Source organism: Bicyclus anynana, chromosome 24 (genome assembly GCF_947172395.1).
Source record: "Bicyclus anynana chromosome 24, ilBicAnyn1.1, whole genome shotgun sequence".
NCBI classification, from domain to species: domain Eukaryota; kingdom Metazoa; phylum Arthropoda; class Insecta; order Lepidoptera; family Nymphalidae; genus Bicyclus; species Bicyclus anynana.
In genome coordinates, this window is record NC_069106.1 from 2,080,474 (window position 1) to 2,093,854 (window position 13,381).

A 13,381-nucleotide genomic window follows, 5' to 3' on the forward strand; every position below is an offset into this window, starting at 1 on the left:
GAAGTGCATAGTGCTTCACTGCGTCACGGAAGTCGTCGAGATAGAGAAATAAGAAAATTCTCAGGTGTGCAGAATTCCTCATTTTTCCTTCGCCGTTTGAGACACGTAATGTTTATATTTTAACTGAAAAACTTTTCAGTTATGTGCATTTCAGTTGACACGTCCCGGACCGGATTCGAACCTACACCCACCGAATCGGAGGCCATATCTCATAGGTCATATCTACTGGACGTCACGGCTCTCGGTTACCTTTGAAGCAGAATGAAGCGATTTCATTTTTTTTTAATTAAAGGCGACATATTATGTACATACGAGTGTTGATGAAAATCAGTACATCTGTTTAAAAGTTGTGGGGGGGTGAAAGTGGGTGAGAATAACCGAATGTCTGCAAATATACTCGAGTGGGGTCTCAAAATGAAAGCGCACTAAAAGATATTATTTTTGACTTGATCGAGAGTGTTATTAATAATTTCATGATCTTCGGAGGTTTTTCACGATTTTCAATTTTATTATTGAGAAAAGATACTATTAACGACCACCTGTACCATGCATGTATCTGCAAATAAATAAATTGATTCATTGATCGATTGATACAAATCATGTCCACGTGGAATGGTGGCAAGAAATTCACCACATTTCTTCCTCCTCGGTGCTGCTCCTAGCGGATTTTTTCAAAACCTTTAGAAGGAATATGGCTGATTAGATATTATATATTATAGTACTAATCCAAAGTAATCTGTGATTACAATAATTCTATTACTCATTCATGTCACCTTATTTATAGTCATTAAGATATTTTTTTAATTAGTATTGATTATTATGATTATTATAACAGGGCTATTCTTTAACGATGTTTCGTATAACTCGCAAGCGCGAGTTTCGAATTCAACTCTCTGTCTCTGTTAGCTTTTCACTACTAAACGGGAGAACCGATCAAGATGAATTTTGGTATAATGGTAAATGGGACCTTAGAGCAAAATATAGTTTTTTTTTATCCTAAAATTAAAATAGAAGGGGGTGAAATAGGGGTTGAAAGTTTGTATGGAAAGCCCTTAATTTTTAGGGTTAGAGCTTCAAAAATTTTTTAATAAATTTGTTTTAAAAGTTTACATTGATTTTCACGCAGACGAAGTCGCGGGCATCCGCTAGTAAATAAATATAAGAGTATCTATAGATAAAACTCATTTCACAAATAAAAAATCACGATGACACATCAAAACCAAATAAATGACATGACAGTGACAACAATCATGCAATCGGATTTGATTTCGTATTTTTCATCACTACATAAAAATTAACAATCATATTTATCAGTAAATCAAAATTAACAATGCACAATCGATACACAGAAATAAAACTGTTCAGAGCGCCACGATATGGCAAATAAAATCCACAGAATCACAGAAGAAGAATTGGCCATCAGAAGTGCAAATTTACTAGGACCGTCTCTAGATGCTAAGTTTGACGAGCTAAAATTCGAGATATTGAGCAAAATCGACAAAGAAGTATTGGATTCTAAGAACGCGAAGGATTACATAACTCAGAAGTATGATGAACTGTGCAAGAAGATACAGTTTTTGGGCGAAATGGAAGCGACAGTGTCAGGGTTCAGAAGCGATGTGAAGGCCATAGAGCGGTCTGTGGTAGACCTGACCGCCCGAGTCGATACCATAGAGAAGAGAACTATTTGCAAGGAGTGTTCTATCTCTCCTTCTCTTTTTACTGTTACTAAAGGAAATATTAAATTCTGATGAATATATAGACATTTGTTTTTTTCTTAGCAATGGAATAATCACTACATAGTATTTTTTTTTTATTCTTTACAAATTAGCCCTTGATCACAATCTCAGATGATAGTAAGTGATGATGCAATCTAAGATGGAAGCGAGCTAACTTGTTAGGAGGCGGAAATCCACACCCCTATCGGTTTCTACACGACATACCGGAACGCTAAATCGCTTGGCGGTACGCCTTTGTCGGTAGGGTGGTAACTAGCCACGGCCGAAACCTCCCACCAGCCAGACCTGGACCAATTAAGAAAACCTCAATCGACCCAACCGGAGATCGAACCCAGGACCTCCGTCTTGTAAATCCACCGCGCATACCACTTAACATTCACAGGCATGGAAGGTAGGTATAGGATTTAGGATTGAACCAAAATAACTCAAAACAAAAGAATCAGTAATTATTCATTTTAATTGTTTTTACATTTAACCTCCAGTTAAACATAAAATTAACAATAGTTATTAATATAAAAACAACCGATCGAAATATTTTTACTTTTCATCTTAATTAAATGTCACATTTTTAAACTTCACGAACATATTCGCGCCATTAAACAAAACAATTCAAAATGGCCACTGTTCTATTTCTGTCCCGCTCTATTTCAATAATCGAAAAGAGAAACGAAGAACTTCAGTAGAGTGACCATGAATTGTTTCCTATAATGGACAATTTTTATTCTATTTATAAAAATATACGTAATATTATATTATTAATTACATTTTAAAAGCATTTACTTAAATTACAAAACACATTTTCACTTGATTTATACATTTTATTTGTAGTATGATTTGATTAGAAGTTGTTTTAGTCACATACTATTATCTAAAGTGATAAGAGAGTTAATAAATGTTTTTCTTTCATATATAATTTTAAGGTAAGATGTTTTTGTACTATCTTAACAGCCCCCCTAGCCAAGTGGCACGTTGATTCTCTTTCTACGATCGCTAACGCTTCGAAAACTAGAAAGATGTATGAGAATGACATTACTATCGACAGGTCACGTGATCAAGATCTGTCATTCTCATACATTTTTCTAGTTTACGAAGCGTTTGCGTACGTAGAAAGAGAATCGCCTTTCACTTGGCTAGGGGGGCAGCTCATGTTTAATGATGAAAAATAGCAGATTTATTATTTAAAGCCATTTCTATTTATTTGGTACAGCGTCAGAATTAAGCTTATGAAATCAATTTAATATTTTTTTTTATTCGCTCAGCGAAAAATCTCTTTAAATAAAAAATGTTTTTTTTTTATGTTAGATTGTGTGGATTTCATCGACTTACTGAACTAAAGTTTAAATATTTGTACACTCGATACCTAATTTAACTAATAGAGCTAACTAATAATTTAACTAGGTATTGCATAATTTATACATTTACGTCGTTTTTATTTGGCACATTTATTCACTTAAAATTAATAAATAAAGTAGGTACTAAATATTGTGTTCGTAGTTATTCACAAAATAAATTAAATCAACATGTACAAAATATCAAAATTCTATTTTTTCGATCGAACTCTACATAATATTAAATAAATAATCGTAATATAAAAGTCATTTCATTTAAGAGTTGCTAAAATGTACAGTCGGCGACAGATATTTCTAGTTTCTTTATATATTTTTTTTGGTGTATCAGTCGTTATATTTAAATTGAGTAGTTCAAATTACTAGTATTTTTCCATTCAATTAGTCGTATAAATCTGATACCGACTAAACACAAAACAATAAACACAAACACACATATAAATATACACATAAAACATTCAACAACTTATGAAAGATATCAAAACACAAGGTCCGATCTGATCACGAAAGTCCATAAGTTTTTGGACAGAATGTTCCTGACATGAAATCCAAAAAATATCCAAAACGAAAACTTACACCATGATATGCTTTAAAATTCACAGCAGCGCTGAATTAGACATTGACGACTTAATACACTTTGCAAGTTATGTACGTTATATCCAACTAACAAATAAAATATTTATAACCTGACCAGAAATATAAAAAAACCTGGATTGGGGGCACCACCACCGTTGTGAGAGAGACAGGTTATCTTCTCCCCCGGCCTCGAGGCTTTGCCTCCTTGCCTGGATAAGGCGAGGAGGAGCTTATTCTCCCGGTTACTCCAGCCCCTTTCAGGACTGAGGCTTTTCGGTCTAAAGGTAGGTGTAAGCCCACCATTATATTTGGAAGAAATTAGTATCTGTTTAGTCAGCCACCTGATGATTTCTTTTTATTTTTGTGATCAGGCTATAGCATAAAAGTTGGAATGGACATTGCAAATGCCTGCGCAGAGTGGCGGACTATAGGGGAAAGTATCGAAGAGGAATTGTCTATACCCTTGTACACTGTTAAGAAAAATCCTTTAAGATACATAATATATAGCGAGCATGTCCACTAGCATCCACAAAGATTTGATGATCCCATAAAACCTCCTCCCACAATGTTAATCTCCAGCTGCTTTAATGCATACGTTATTTAGATTGACAAATTAGCGCAGGTCATTAATAGGAAAGCTTCTTATAACATGATTGTACTTGCCCCTACATTTTTTATTACAAATTTTATAAGCGACATATACATATACGAAATATATTGCGATAACTGTACAATCTGTTATACAAGTTGGAATTTAAAAAGTCAAGTGTCCATTAGCCAATACCAATCATAAACAAAACAACACTGAGTATTCCAAGGTATTTAAAAAAACATAATCTTATGCCTGCTTGCCACCTAACAAAGTTTGAATTTGGGCTAACGTCTTTCCCTTGGTCTCAGGTATCAAGAAGAAGACGAAGAAGACACAAGTCACCATGAAACCGCTGAAGAACCAAAAACAGCTGTAGATGCCGATTTGCTCCTTCATTATTGGGAAGCACAGAGTGACAATAAACACGAGCAACCAATTGATAATGACTGTAAGACCAGATGCAGTCCCTCGGAACTCAGAGGCGAACAATTCAGACATCATCATCCAAGGGATAGGACCAAAACCCATGGAGAATGATATGATGAACAGGACCAAACACACTAAAGGTATCCATCCAACGGCAGCGACGTTAGCACCACTTTCTTGAAGTTTAAAGTATGTACCGAGAATGATCAAGCAGATGCCCATAATTATACAACTCTGGAGCAACAGGATCCGTCTGCCTGCTTTTTCTATTAACAAGGATGAAGCGTAAGTGGCTAGGGTTTGGACGACACCCACTATGATTGTTGCTATGGACGGATCTATGTTAGAGCCGGCGGATTTGAAGATGTTAACAGTGTAGAAGATGACAGCGTTGATACCGCTGAACTGCTGGAAGAACATGAGGCCTAGAGAGCAGATGAGAGCCATCAGAGGCGCTCGGTTGGTCACCATCGCTACGATGCCAGCCTTTTGACGGGCGGAGTTGTCCACCTGAAAACAATGAGAAAATAAGATTTATTATGAATGACATGTAAGCAATTTTTAGTAGGCCCAGGCATAGCTCTGTCAATGGGCAGGCCACATAGTTCGAAGAGCCGATGGACGTTGGGGTCCCAAGGTGTTGGAGTGGCGACCCCGCACCGGAAGGCGCAGTGTTGGTCAACCCCCCACTGGGTGGACCGAGGACATCAAGCGGGTTGCCGGGAGCCGCTGGATGCTGGCAGCTTGAGACCAATGTGCTTGGAAGTCCATGAATGAGGGCTACTGGTGACTTATCACCACTTTTTGTTTTTAGACTTAGAACAAAACTTACATCATTCTGCATCTCCTCGAGTTCCCCGCTGAGGTCAGCGTCGGGCCCACGCAGCCAGCGCAGAGCCTTCTCAGCATCACGCCGTCTGTTCTGGGCCAGCAGATATTGGGGGGTTTCTGGCATCCACCTGGAATTCCATGATATTTTTTCTCAAGAATATTTACCATTATCTATCAAATATGACTAATATTCTCATTTGAAGAGAACGTCGTAAACGAATGTGTCAGGAGTGGGAATGACAATAGTCCAGCGGGGATCAAACCATGCCCAGTTAGTAATGATTTCAGTTCCTGTATTTACCATTGATCTACTGCTTAAATTACCACAAACATTTTATAACATAAGCCAGTAGGTACGGTTCCGCCACGTTCGTTCATATTTGTTGATTTTGTAGAAGTTGTAGTGTTATTTTACATTCAGTTACTATAGCTTGGCAATTTCAACACTCCCGATGGTTCGCACGGGCCGGAGGGCTTGTAGCCATGAATGGAACCCCACGACTGATGCAACTCACTTCACCGCATGCACGATTTCACACAAGCATAGTCTTTCCCCCCGTCGCCCGTATATCGGGGAAGTGTCATTAACGAACTTACCAGACTATAAGTTAAGTCAAGGCTTTAGCAGTTGTTGTTTTTGTACAAAAGCTCATACAAGGAACGATTGCCAGGCTTACTCATCAATTATCATTAGCAACCTATTTTCGGTACTATTGAGCACACCAGTCTCTTCTCAGAATGAGAGGGGTTAAACCAAAAGTCCACCATGCTGACTTCACACACGTGGAGAACTAAAAAAATTCTCAAGTATACACTCACGACGTTTTTCTTTCACCGTTTAAGACACGTGATATTTAAGTTCTTATAATGCACATACCTGAAAAGTTTAGGTACATGCCCCGGACCGAGCCTACGGCCTCCAAATCGAAGGCAAAATCATATCCACTAGGCTATCACGGCTTCTAATGCCTCAAATTAAAGGTAGGATATTGCCAGATTCCTTATGTCATTTACCCATGAGGTCTCCAACTCACCAGAACACAGCAACAAGTAGCACAGGGAACACGGCAGAGATGATCGATAGCGTCTGCCAGTGCGTCCAGGCGCCCACCACGAAGGTGAAGAGGATGCCCACGGTCAGGAACAGCTGGAAGAAGGCGCCCAGAGACCCTCGTATGGAGGTCTCGGCTATTTCGCCAATGTACATGGGCGCTGCTACGCAGATGCCACCTGGAATTGTGATATTAGATTTACGTATCATCATGATCATCATTAACAACTCATATTCGGTTAAGCAAGAGTCTCCTCTCAGAATGAGAGGGTTTAGGCCTTAGTCCACCACGCTGGCTAAATGCGGATTGGTAGACTTTACACACACAGAGAATTAAGAAAATTCTCTCTTTCACCGTTTGAGACACGTTTTTTTTTAGTCTATCAATATTCCTGCAATCTGTCTTGAGACATTCAGCGGGATTTTAAGTATTTGTATTAAGGCGTGTTAGGTGCAAAATCCAGTGATTTGCCCAAATATAATAATGTAGTGTCTATTTCATGACATCTTGTGGTGCTCTTGAGCCTTTTGAAAGTTGTACCAGGTTTCTTCCATCATTAGGTTCCTTGCAAGTTTGAGACACGTGATATTAAATTTCTTAAAATGCACACAACTGAAAAGTTGAAGGTGCATGCCCAGAACCGAATTCGGGCCGACTTTCCCCAGAATTGGAAGCAGAGATCTTATCCACTACTCCCAGAAAAATCGAGAAAAATCGAGAAGAAAACTTACCAGTACTTAATCCAGCGAAGAACCTGGCAGCGATGAGCATCCCTGCTCCGTTTGCAAAGATTGTGATCAGCCAGTTGATCATGAACGGTATGGAGAGCAGTAGGATGGTGGGGCGGCGGCCGAACTTCTCAGCCAGCACCCCCACTGGGAGTGCGCTGATGGCTGCTCCGATGGCCAGTATAGCTGATACCACAGAACCTGGAAGAGAATAAAAATTATTACCTGAATTAATGAAAATTATTTTTATTTGGTCAGAAATTTAAAGCCAACCTAAGGTCCATGAGACGTGATAGCCCAGTGGATATGACCTCTGCCTCCGACTCCAGAGGGCGTAGGTTCGAATCCGGCCCGGGGCATGCACCTCCAACTTTTCAGTTGTGTGCATTTTAAGAAATTAAATATCACGTTACTAGAACGGTGAAGGAAAACATCGTGAGGAAACCTGCACTGCACATCAGATAATTTTCTTAATTCTCTGCGTGTGTGAAGTCTGCCAATTCGCATTGGGCCAGCGTGGTGGACTATTGGCCTAACCCCTCTCATTCTGAGAGAAGACTCGAGCTCAGCAGTGAGCCGAATATGGGTTGATAATTATGATGATGTAGGTCCATATTTTTCTATATATAAAAGTCAAAGGTCATCACTAAAATGATCGAAAACCGTTTGACGTACAAGACAAAATTTGACATGGACGTAGTAAGTTAGGAGATGTCCGCTATCAAAAGATTTTGGAAGAGAGCAGAATTGCATACTGATCTAACAAAAGTCTCCCACTCAACATATGATTTTCAGGGGCCTTTAAAAGGTCATTGACATTTATCAAAACTATAAAAAAATACTTAAAACTATGGCTGTAACTATGTCTTAGCGAAATACTCGTATAATCAACAAAAAACTAGTCTCATTAAAATAACATAACCAGTTCTATTATATGTTGGAAAGATAAACAAATAATCGAGCCTCGAAAATTCAGTTTTTCACAATATATTTTATACATGAGGACCCCAAGAGATTTACTCAAACGCTTCAAATGAGAAACCACTAATGATGTTGAGTACGTCCACCACGTACGACTCTTCAATATATTTTGTCAAACCTAGTAATATATATAAAGAGGTAAAGTTTGTAAGTTTGTGGGGGTAATATCTGGATATACAGAACCGATTTTCATAATTCATAGACTAATAGAGAGCCACGTTGATTGTGTCACATTTTATTCCCGTATTCCAACGAGAAAGGGAATTACGCGGATAAAACTGAGGGGCGTGTCCTAGTTTGCACTTTGCACGAAATACAATTGCACTTACTTAAAAAAGAATCACGTGATTATATCACGATCTATATTTGCATCACAAATGCGGTTTGAAAAGAAAAGAAATATGAATAACTACTAAGTATTTATCATGTGATACGAGTATTTTGGTTGTTTAATAACAGTTATGTCGGTGACCTTCGATGACGCGGCGCTGGCGGTGATCCAAATTACGTGAAACAGTTTAGAGGCATGTTTGTGGGTGTGGCTTGAGATATGGGATATTTGCATTTTCACAATAACACTATTATTGGAACGAAGATTTTTAAGTGAAACCTTCTTTAGCCGCTTTAGAGACATTTTGGGTATGGGAAGATCTTATGGATTTGCGTCATTGATCCGGTCATTACGGTCACGGACACTATTTGGATGGGTGAAATATAGTGTGATCGCGTAGATAGAAAGATTATAGCAGCATATCGGCCCTCGCATTTGTTGTATGTGGGTACTTTGGTAATAAATCAGTTATGTCACCGACGTGGTCTTTGATTGTTGCTCTCGTATTATTATATCATAATAATCGTAATACCTAACTGGCGACGAGGAAAATTATACCTAGTGTTTGTGTTTGTGAGTGTTCAAAATGCCTATTAGAAAAATCGAGCGCTTCGATTTAAATAGCAAAAAATGGTCGGCTTACATACGACGCGTGGAACAGTTCATTCAACTCAATAAAATCGACGATGATTTAAAAGTCGCAACGTTGATTACGGTGGTGGGCCAACCTACGTATGATCTCATGAGTGATTTGTGTGCTCCTAATAACCAGGAAACAAGAAAATTCGCGGATTTGGTGAAATTAATCGGCGAACATATTGAACCGAAACGATCCGACATTGCGGAGCAACAATCTAAGACCGCGTCGGTGACATAAGTGATTTATAACCAAAGTACCCACATACAACACGCCCCCTTAAAAACAGCGCTGTGACATTGTTAGTTTCCATGGAAACTTGGTCATAAATTATCGATACGTCTGACGGTTTATAAGCGGCATCGTTAAGTCTTTGCCAGTAGGCAGTGGCGTGTAGGTTTTTAACTGGGGTAAGCAAATGCAAATGCTACGTAGTTACGTACAAAATGGAAAATTACTTCTGCTATACAGGTTCGTTGGGATTCCTTATAGTAGGCAGTGGATTTTTGCATGTATGGAGTGCACGCCACTGCCAGTAAGCTACCCACTGTGGATACCTACTACCAGATACCAGACCTACTGCCCTATTCACTGATTTGGTCTTTATTAACAACATATTAAAATAAGCATCAAATCAATTACTGAGAAATTTCATTTACTGTATGATATCTATGAAGGGTTCTAGACACCGGATGACATTTGTTACATAGAATCTCAATTTCGTATATGTCGACTAACATACGTCAAAGTTATTGGATTAGCCTGCAGAGCTAAGCCAATTTTAAAAATATCCTAAACTGAAAATTCAGGACTGTCCTGGAATTACCATTCATATGCTTACCCTATTTTCGAATTTTTTCTATGTATCTATGTAATGAACTTTATTTATATCCACACTAGGGGTCGCCGGTGACTTTCGCGTGAAATTCAAAAACAAAATTTAAAAAACGGCGTCAATCGGCTGATAATATATTATAGACCTGCTGGCGCCGCGCGGTTTCACACGCGTGGTTCCCGTTCCCGTAGGAATACGGATAATATATAGCATAAAACCTTCCTCGATAAATGGGCTAACTAACACTGAAAGATTTTTTTAAATCGGATCAGTAGTTCCTGAGATTAGCGCGTTCAAACAAACAAATTTTCAGCTTTATAATATTAGTATAGGTGATTAGCCGACCCCCGCGACTTCATCCACTAACTTTCAACTACCCCTATCATACCCCTACCCTACCCCTAGCCTACCCCTACCCCTACCTTACTCCTACCTACCCCTACCCTACTTTTCTGGTTGAATTTTTACACCTTGTGTCCGAAAAACCCAAATATCTTACGGAATCCTATTTTTTTCCAAAATAAATTTAGCCTATGTTACTTGTGGATAATGTAGCTTTTTAATGGTTAAAGAATTTTTTAAATCGGTCCAGTAGTTTTTGAGCATATTCATTACAATCAAATAAACAAACAAACAAACAAACATACAAACAAAGTTTTCCTCTTTATAATATTAGTATAGATGATGAAATATTTTTTTTCTGCGCCCGAGTGTTATAATCAGTAATTTTTTACAATCATCCAAAGTAGGCATATAACGACTTTTACAGATAACGTTTCCTCTTATATCTATCTTATCATGAGATTAAAAAGTTGTGACATGTGTCATATTGAACTGATATGATGTTTTTTTAACAGACTTCCAAAAAGAAGGAGGTTCTACGTCGGCTGTATGTATGTTTTTTTTTTATGTATGTCCAGCGATAATTCCGTCATTTATGGACCAATTTTGAAAATTCTTTTTTTGTTTTGAAGGGTTTGATTCCAGGGTAGTCCCATTTTTTTCATGTCAGGATCTGATGATGGCATCCTGGAGAAATCGATTCCGCATTGGGCCAGCGTGGTGGACTATTGCCCCTCTCATTCTGAGAGGAGACTCGTGCTCAATAGTGAGCCGAAAATGGGTTGCTAATGATGAATGATGATTATACTTAACTATCAGACGCGCCGTTGTTTCACCCGTTCCCCTGGGAATACGGGTATAAACATAACCTATGAAACTCGTAAATAACGTGGCTTTACCCGGCTACAATACCACAAAACTTTACCTCTTTATATTATTAAGTATAGAAGTCACAGATAAAATAAAAATAGGCAGATAGAGCGCATGGAACACGAAGGTTCCAAATACAAAATTCAAAAACGAATACATTCTCGAGTTAGTACGAAACGAACCGTTGCATCAGTAACTTTTCAACAATAATCAAAAAAAATTAAAATTATGTTTTTAAACATTTGAATAACTAGTCACAAAAACTAAAGAACATAAGATGGAGTATTTATTTATTTTATTTTATTTATTTATTTTATTTATATTATAATTAAAATTATTATATTTATTATATATGATTATTATATTAATTTACGTACTTAATTGTTGTTAGTGTTAAATTTTGAAATACTAAGTAGGTATTAAAGAAGTTTGTATAAGCGGATGTCAAGGAGACGCGTGACGTTTGTGTTTATATTTTATGGGTTTCACCGGCTTCACCACGCTGCTTGTAAGTTAAACAGTAAACAGCACTCACTTTCCGTGGTGTCGAGCAAGAAGTCAGCCGGTTGGCCCAGCTCGTTGATCAGTATCGTGGTCACGTTGGTCGCATTGTTGTACGGCTCGAAGGGGTCGTAGGGTTGGGGCTCGCTGCTGTTGGCCTCCTTCTTGGGGGGCGAGATCTGCGGCAGCGCAGGGGAGGTCCACGCGAGGATCGTGCCGGCCACCACAGCGCCGATTGCAGCTGGAAATGTTTTTTTAGGTGTTAGTAGGTGTAGTGTTTGTGTAAATTCAAAATTCATTTATTTCAAGTAGGCTCAGTTTACAAGCACTTTTGACACGTCAGTTGACTATTTGTAAAGATTTTACCACTGGTTCGGAAGGCAGGTTCTGCTGAGAAGATACCGGCAAGAAACTCAACAGTTGCTCTTTTGAAAAAGTCATACAGTATTACAATTTACATTTGATAACAATTAAATTACAATTTCTTATAGTTTTATTTCCTGTGTGAAGGTGGAAGCTGATCCAATGGCCTCCAAGCACCTTTGTCGTTAAGGAACTCATCAATAGTGTAGTAACCTCGACTAAGTAAATGTTTTTTAACACATTGCTTAAAGTTGTGCATTGGCAAGTCCATCACAGTCTTGGGGATCTTGTTATAGAAGAGTACACCCAAACCCACAAAAGATTTTTTAACTCTTTGGAGACGATATGCAGAAATAACAAACTTATGCCCGTGTCTAGTAAGACGTATATACTAAATATATACCTACAATACTACACTATCTCATGTATATTGGTAGTGGAGGCAGTGTGCCAACCCTACCGTTTTAACAGTAGATTTGCTGTTTTCACATTAATGTCCATGTTTTCTGTTTCATTCCTATTTTTTACTGTTTTTCAACTAGCGTTCAGCACCACCTATTATATATATTAAGCAACCATTTTTTGATAACCACTACTTAATAAAACGCAATGACACTAGATGGAAGTATCTTCTCTTGTCGGGATTCAAGAAAAATATGTATGATTTAAAAAAAAAATTGATTTTTGTTTTTTTCTTTTGTTATTGTGATCAGCACAATAACAAAAAAAAAATGTATATGTCAATACATATATCAATGTATGTGAGTTCTAGCACCTTAGAAAATTGTTTATTGTTTAAAATAAATGAGCAAAATTATGAAATCTACCTTTTTATACTCTACCTACTGCTTTCTACTGTTTTTTTTTTAGCTTTTTGAGGTTGGCAACACTGAGTGGAGGCAAAGAGTCAATCTGTCACCGGCGTTTAACCTGAGTGGTCGTCTGCTTGCCTTACCAGTGTAGAGTCGCAGGGATTCGCTGGATGCCTTACCAGTCGCGGTCTGCTTGCCTTACCAGTGTAGAGATGAGCCAGTGTTTAGCTTCTCTTATAGTTAGGATGAGGGTCCTTACAGTAGGTATAAATGCATATAATATGCTATTGTAACAGAATTATTAGAAACGACTACATATTATAACGAATTTAATGACATGTACTAAAAATTGTGGACGTTGTGAAAATCTTTAAGTAGCGCATTTATTTACTCTATTAATGTACTTAATTTAAAGCATG

General features: G+C 37.9%; 1 protein-coding gene across 2 annotated transcripts in view; it reads right to left on the minus strand.

The window, feature by feature from the left end:
• Positions 1-2,178: 2,178 nt before the first annotated feature.
• LOC112043991 (facilitated trehalose transporter Tret1) overlaps positions 2,179-13,381 on the minus strand; it is a 34,183-nt gene continuing 22,980 nt past the window's right edge. For both annotated transcript variants that reach the window (XM_024079697.2, XM_024079698.2), the window contains exons 3-7: positions 11,822-12,028; positions 7,294-7,491; positions 6,545-6,740; positions 5,512-5,638; positions 2,179-5,189 (exon numbers count right to left, since the gene is read on the minus strand). In XM_024079697.2, coding sequence (XP_023935465.1) covers positions 4,500-5,189; positions 5,512-5,638; positions 6,545-6,740; positions 7,294-7,491; positions 11,822-12,028 — 1,418 coding nt within the window. In that variant the 3' untranslated portion in view covers positions 2,179-4,499. The remainder of the gene's footprint in view (positions 5,190-5,511; positions 5,639-6,544; positions 6,741-7,293; positions 7,492-11,821; positions 12,029-13,381) is intronic.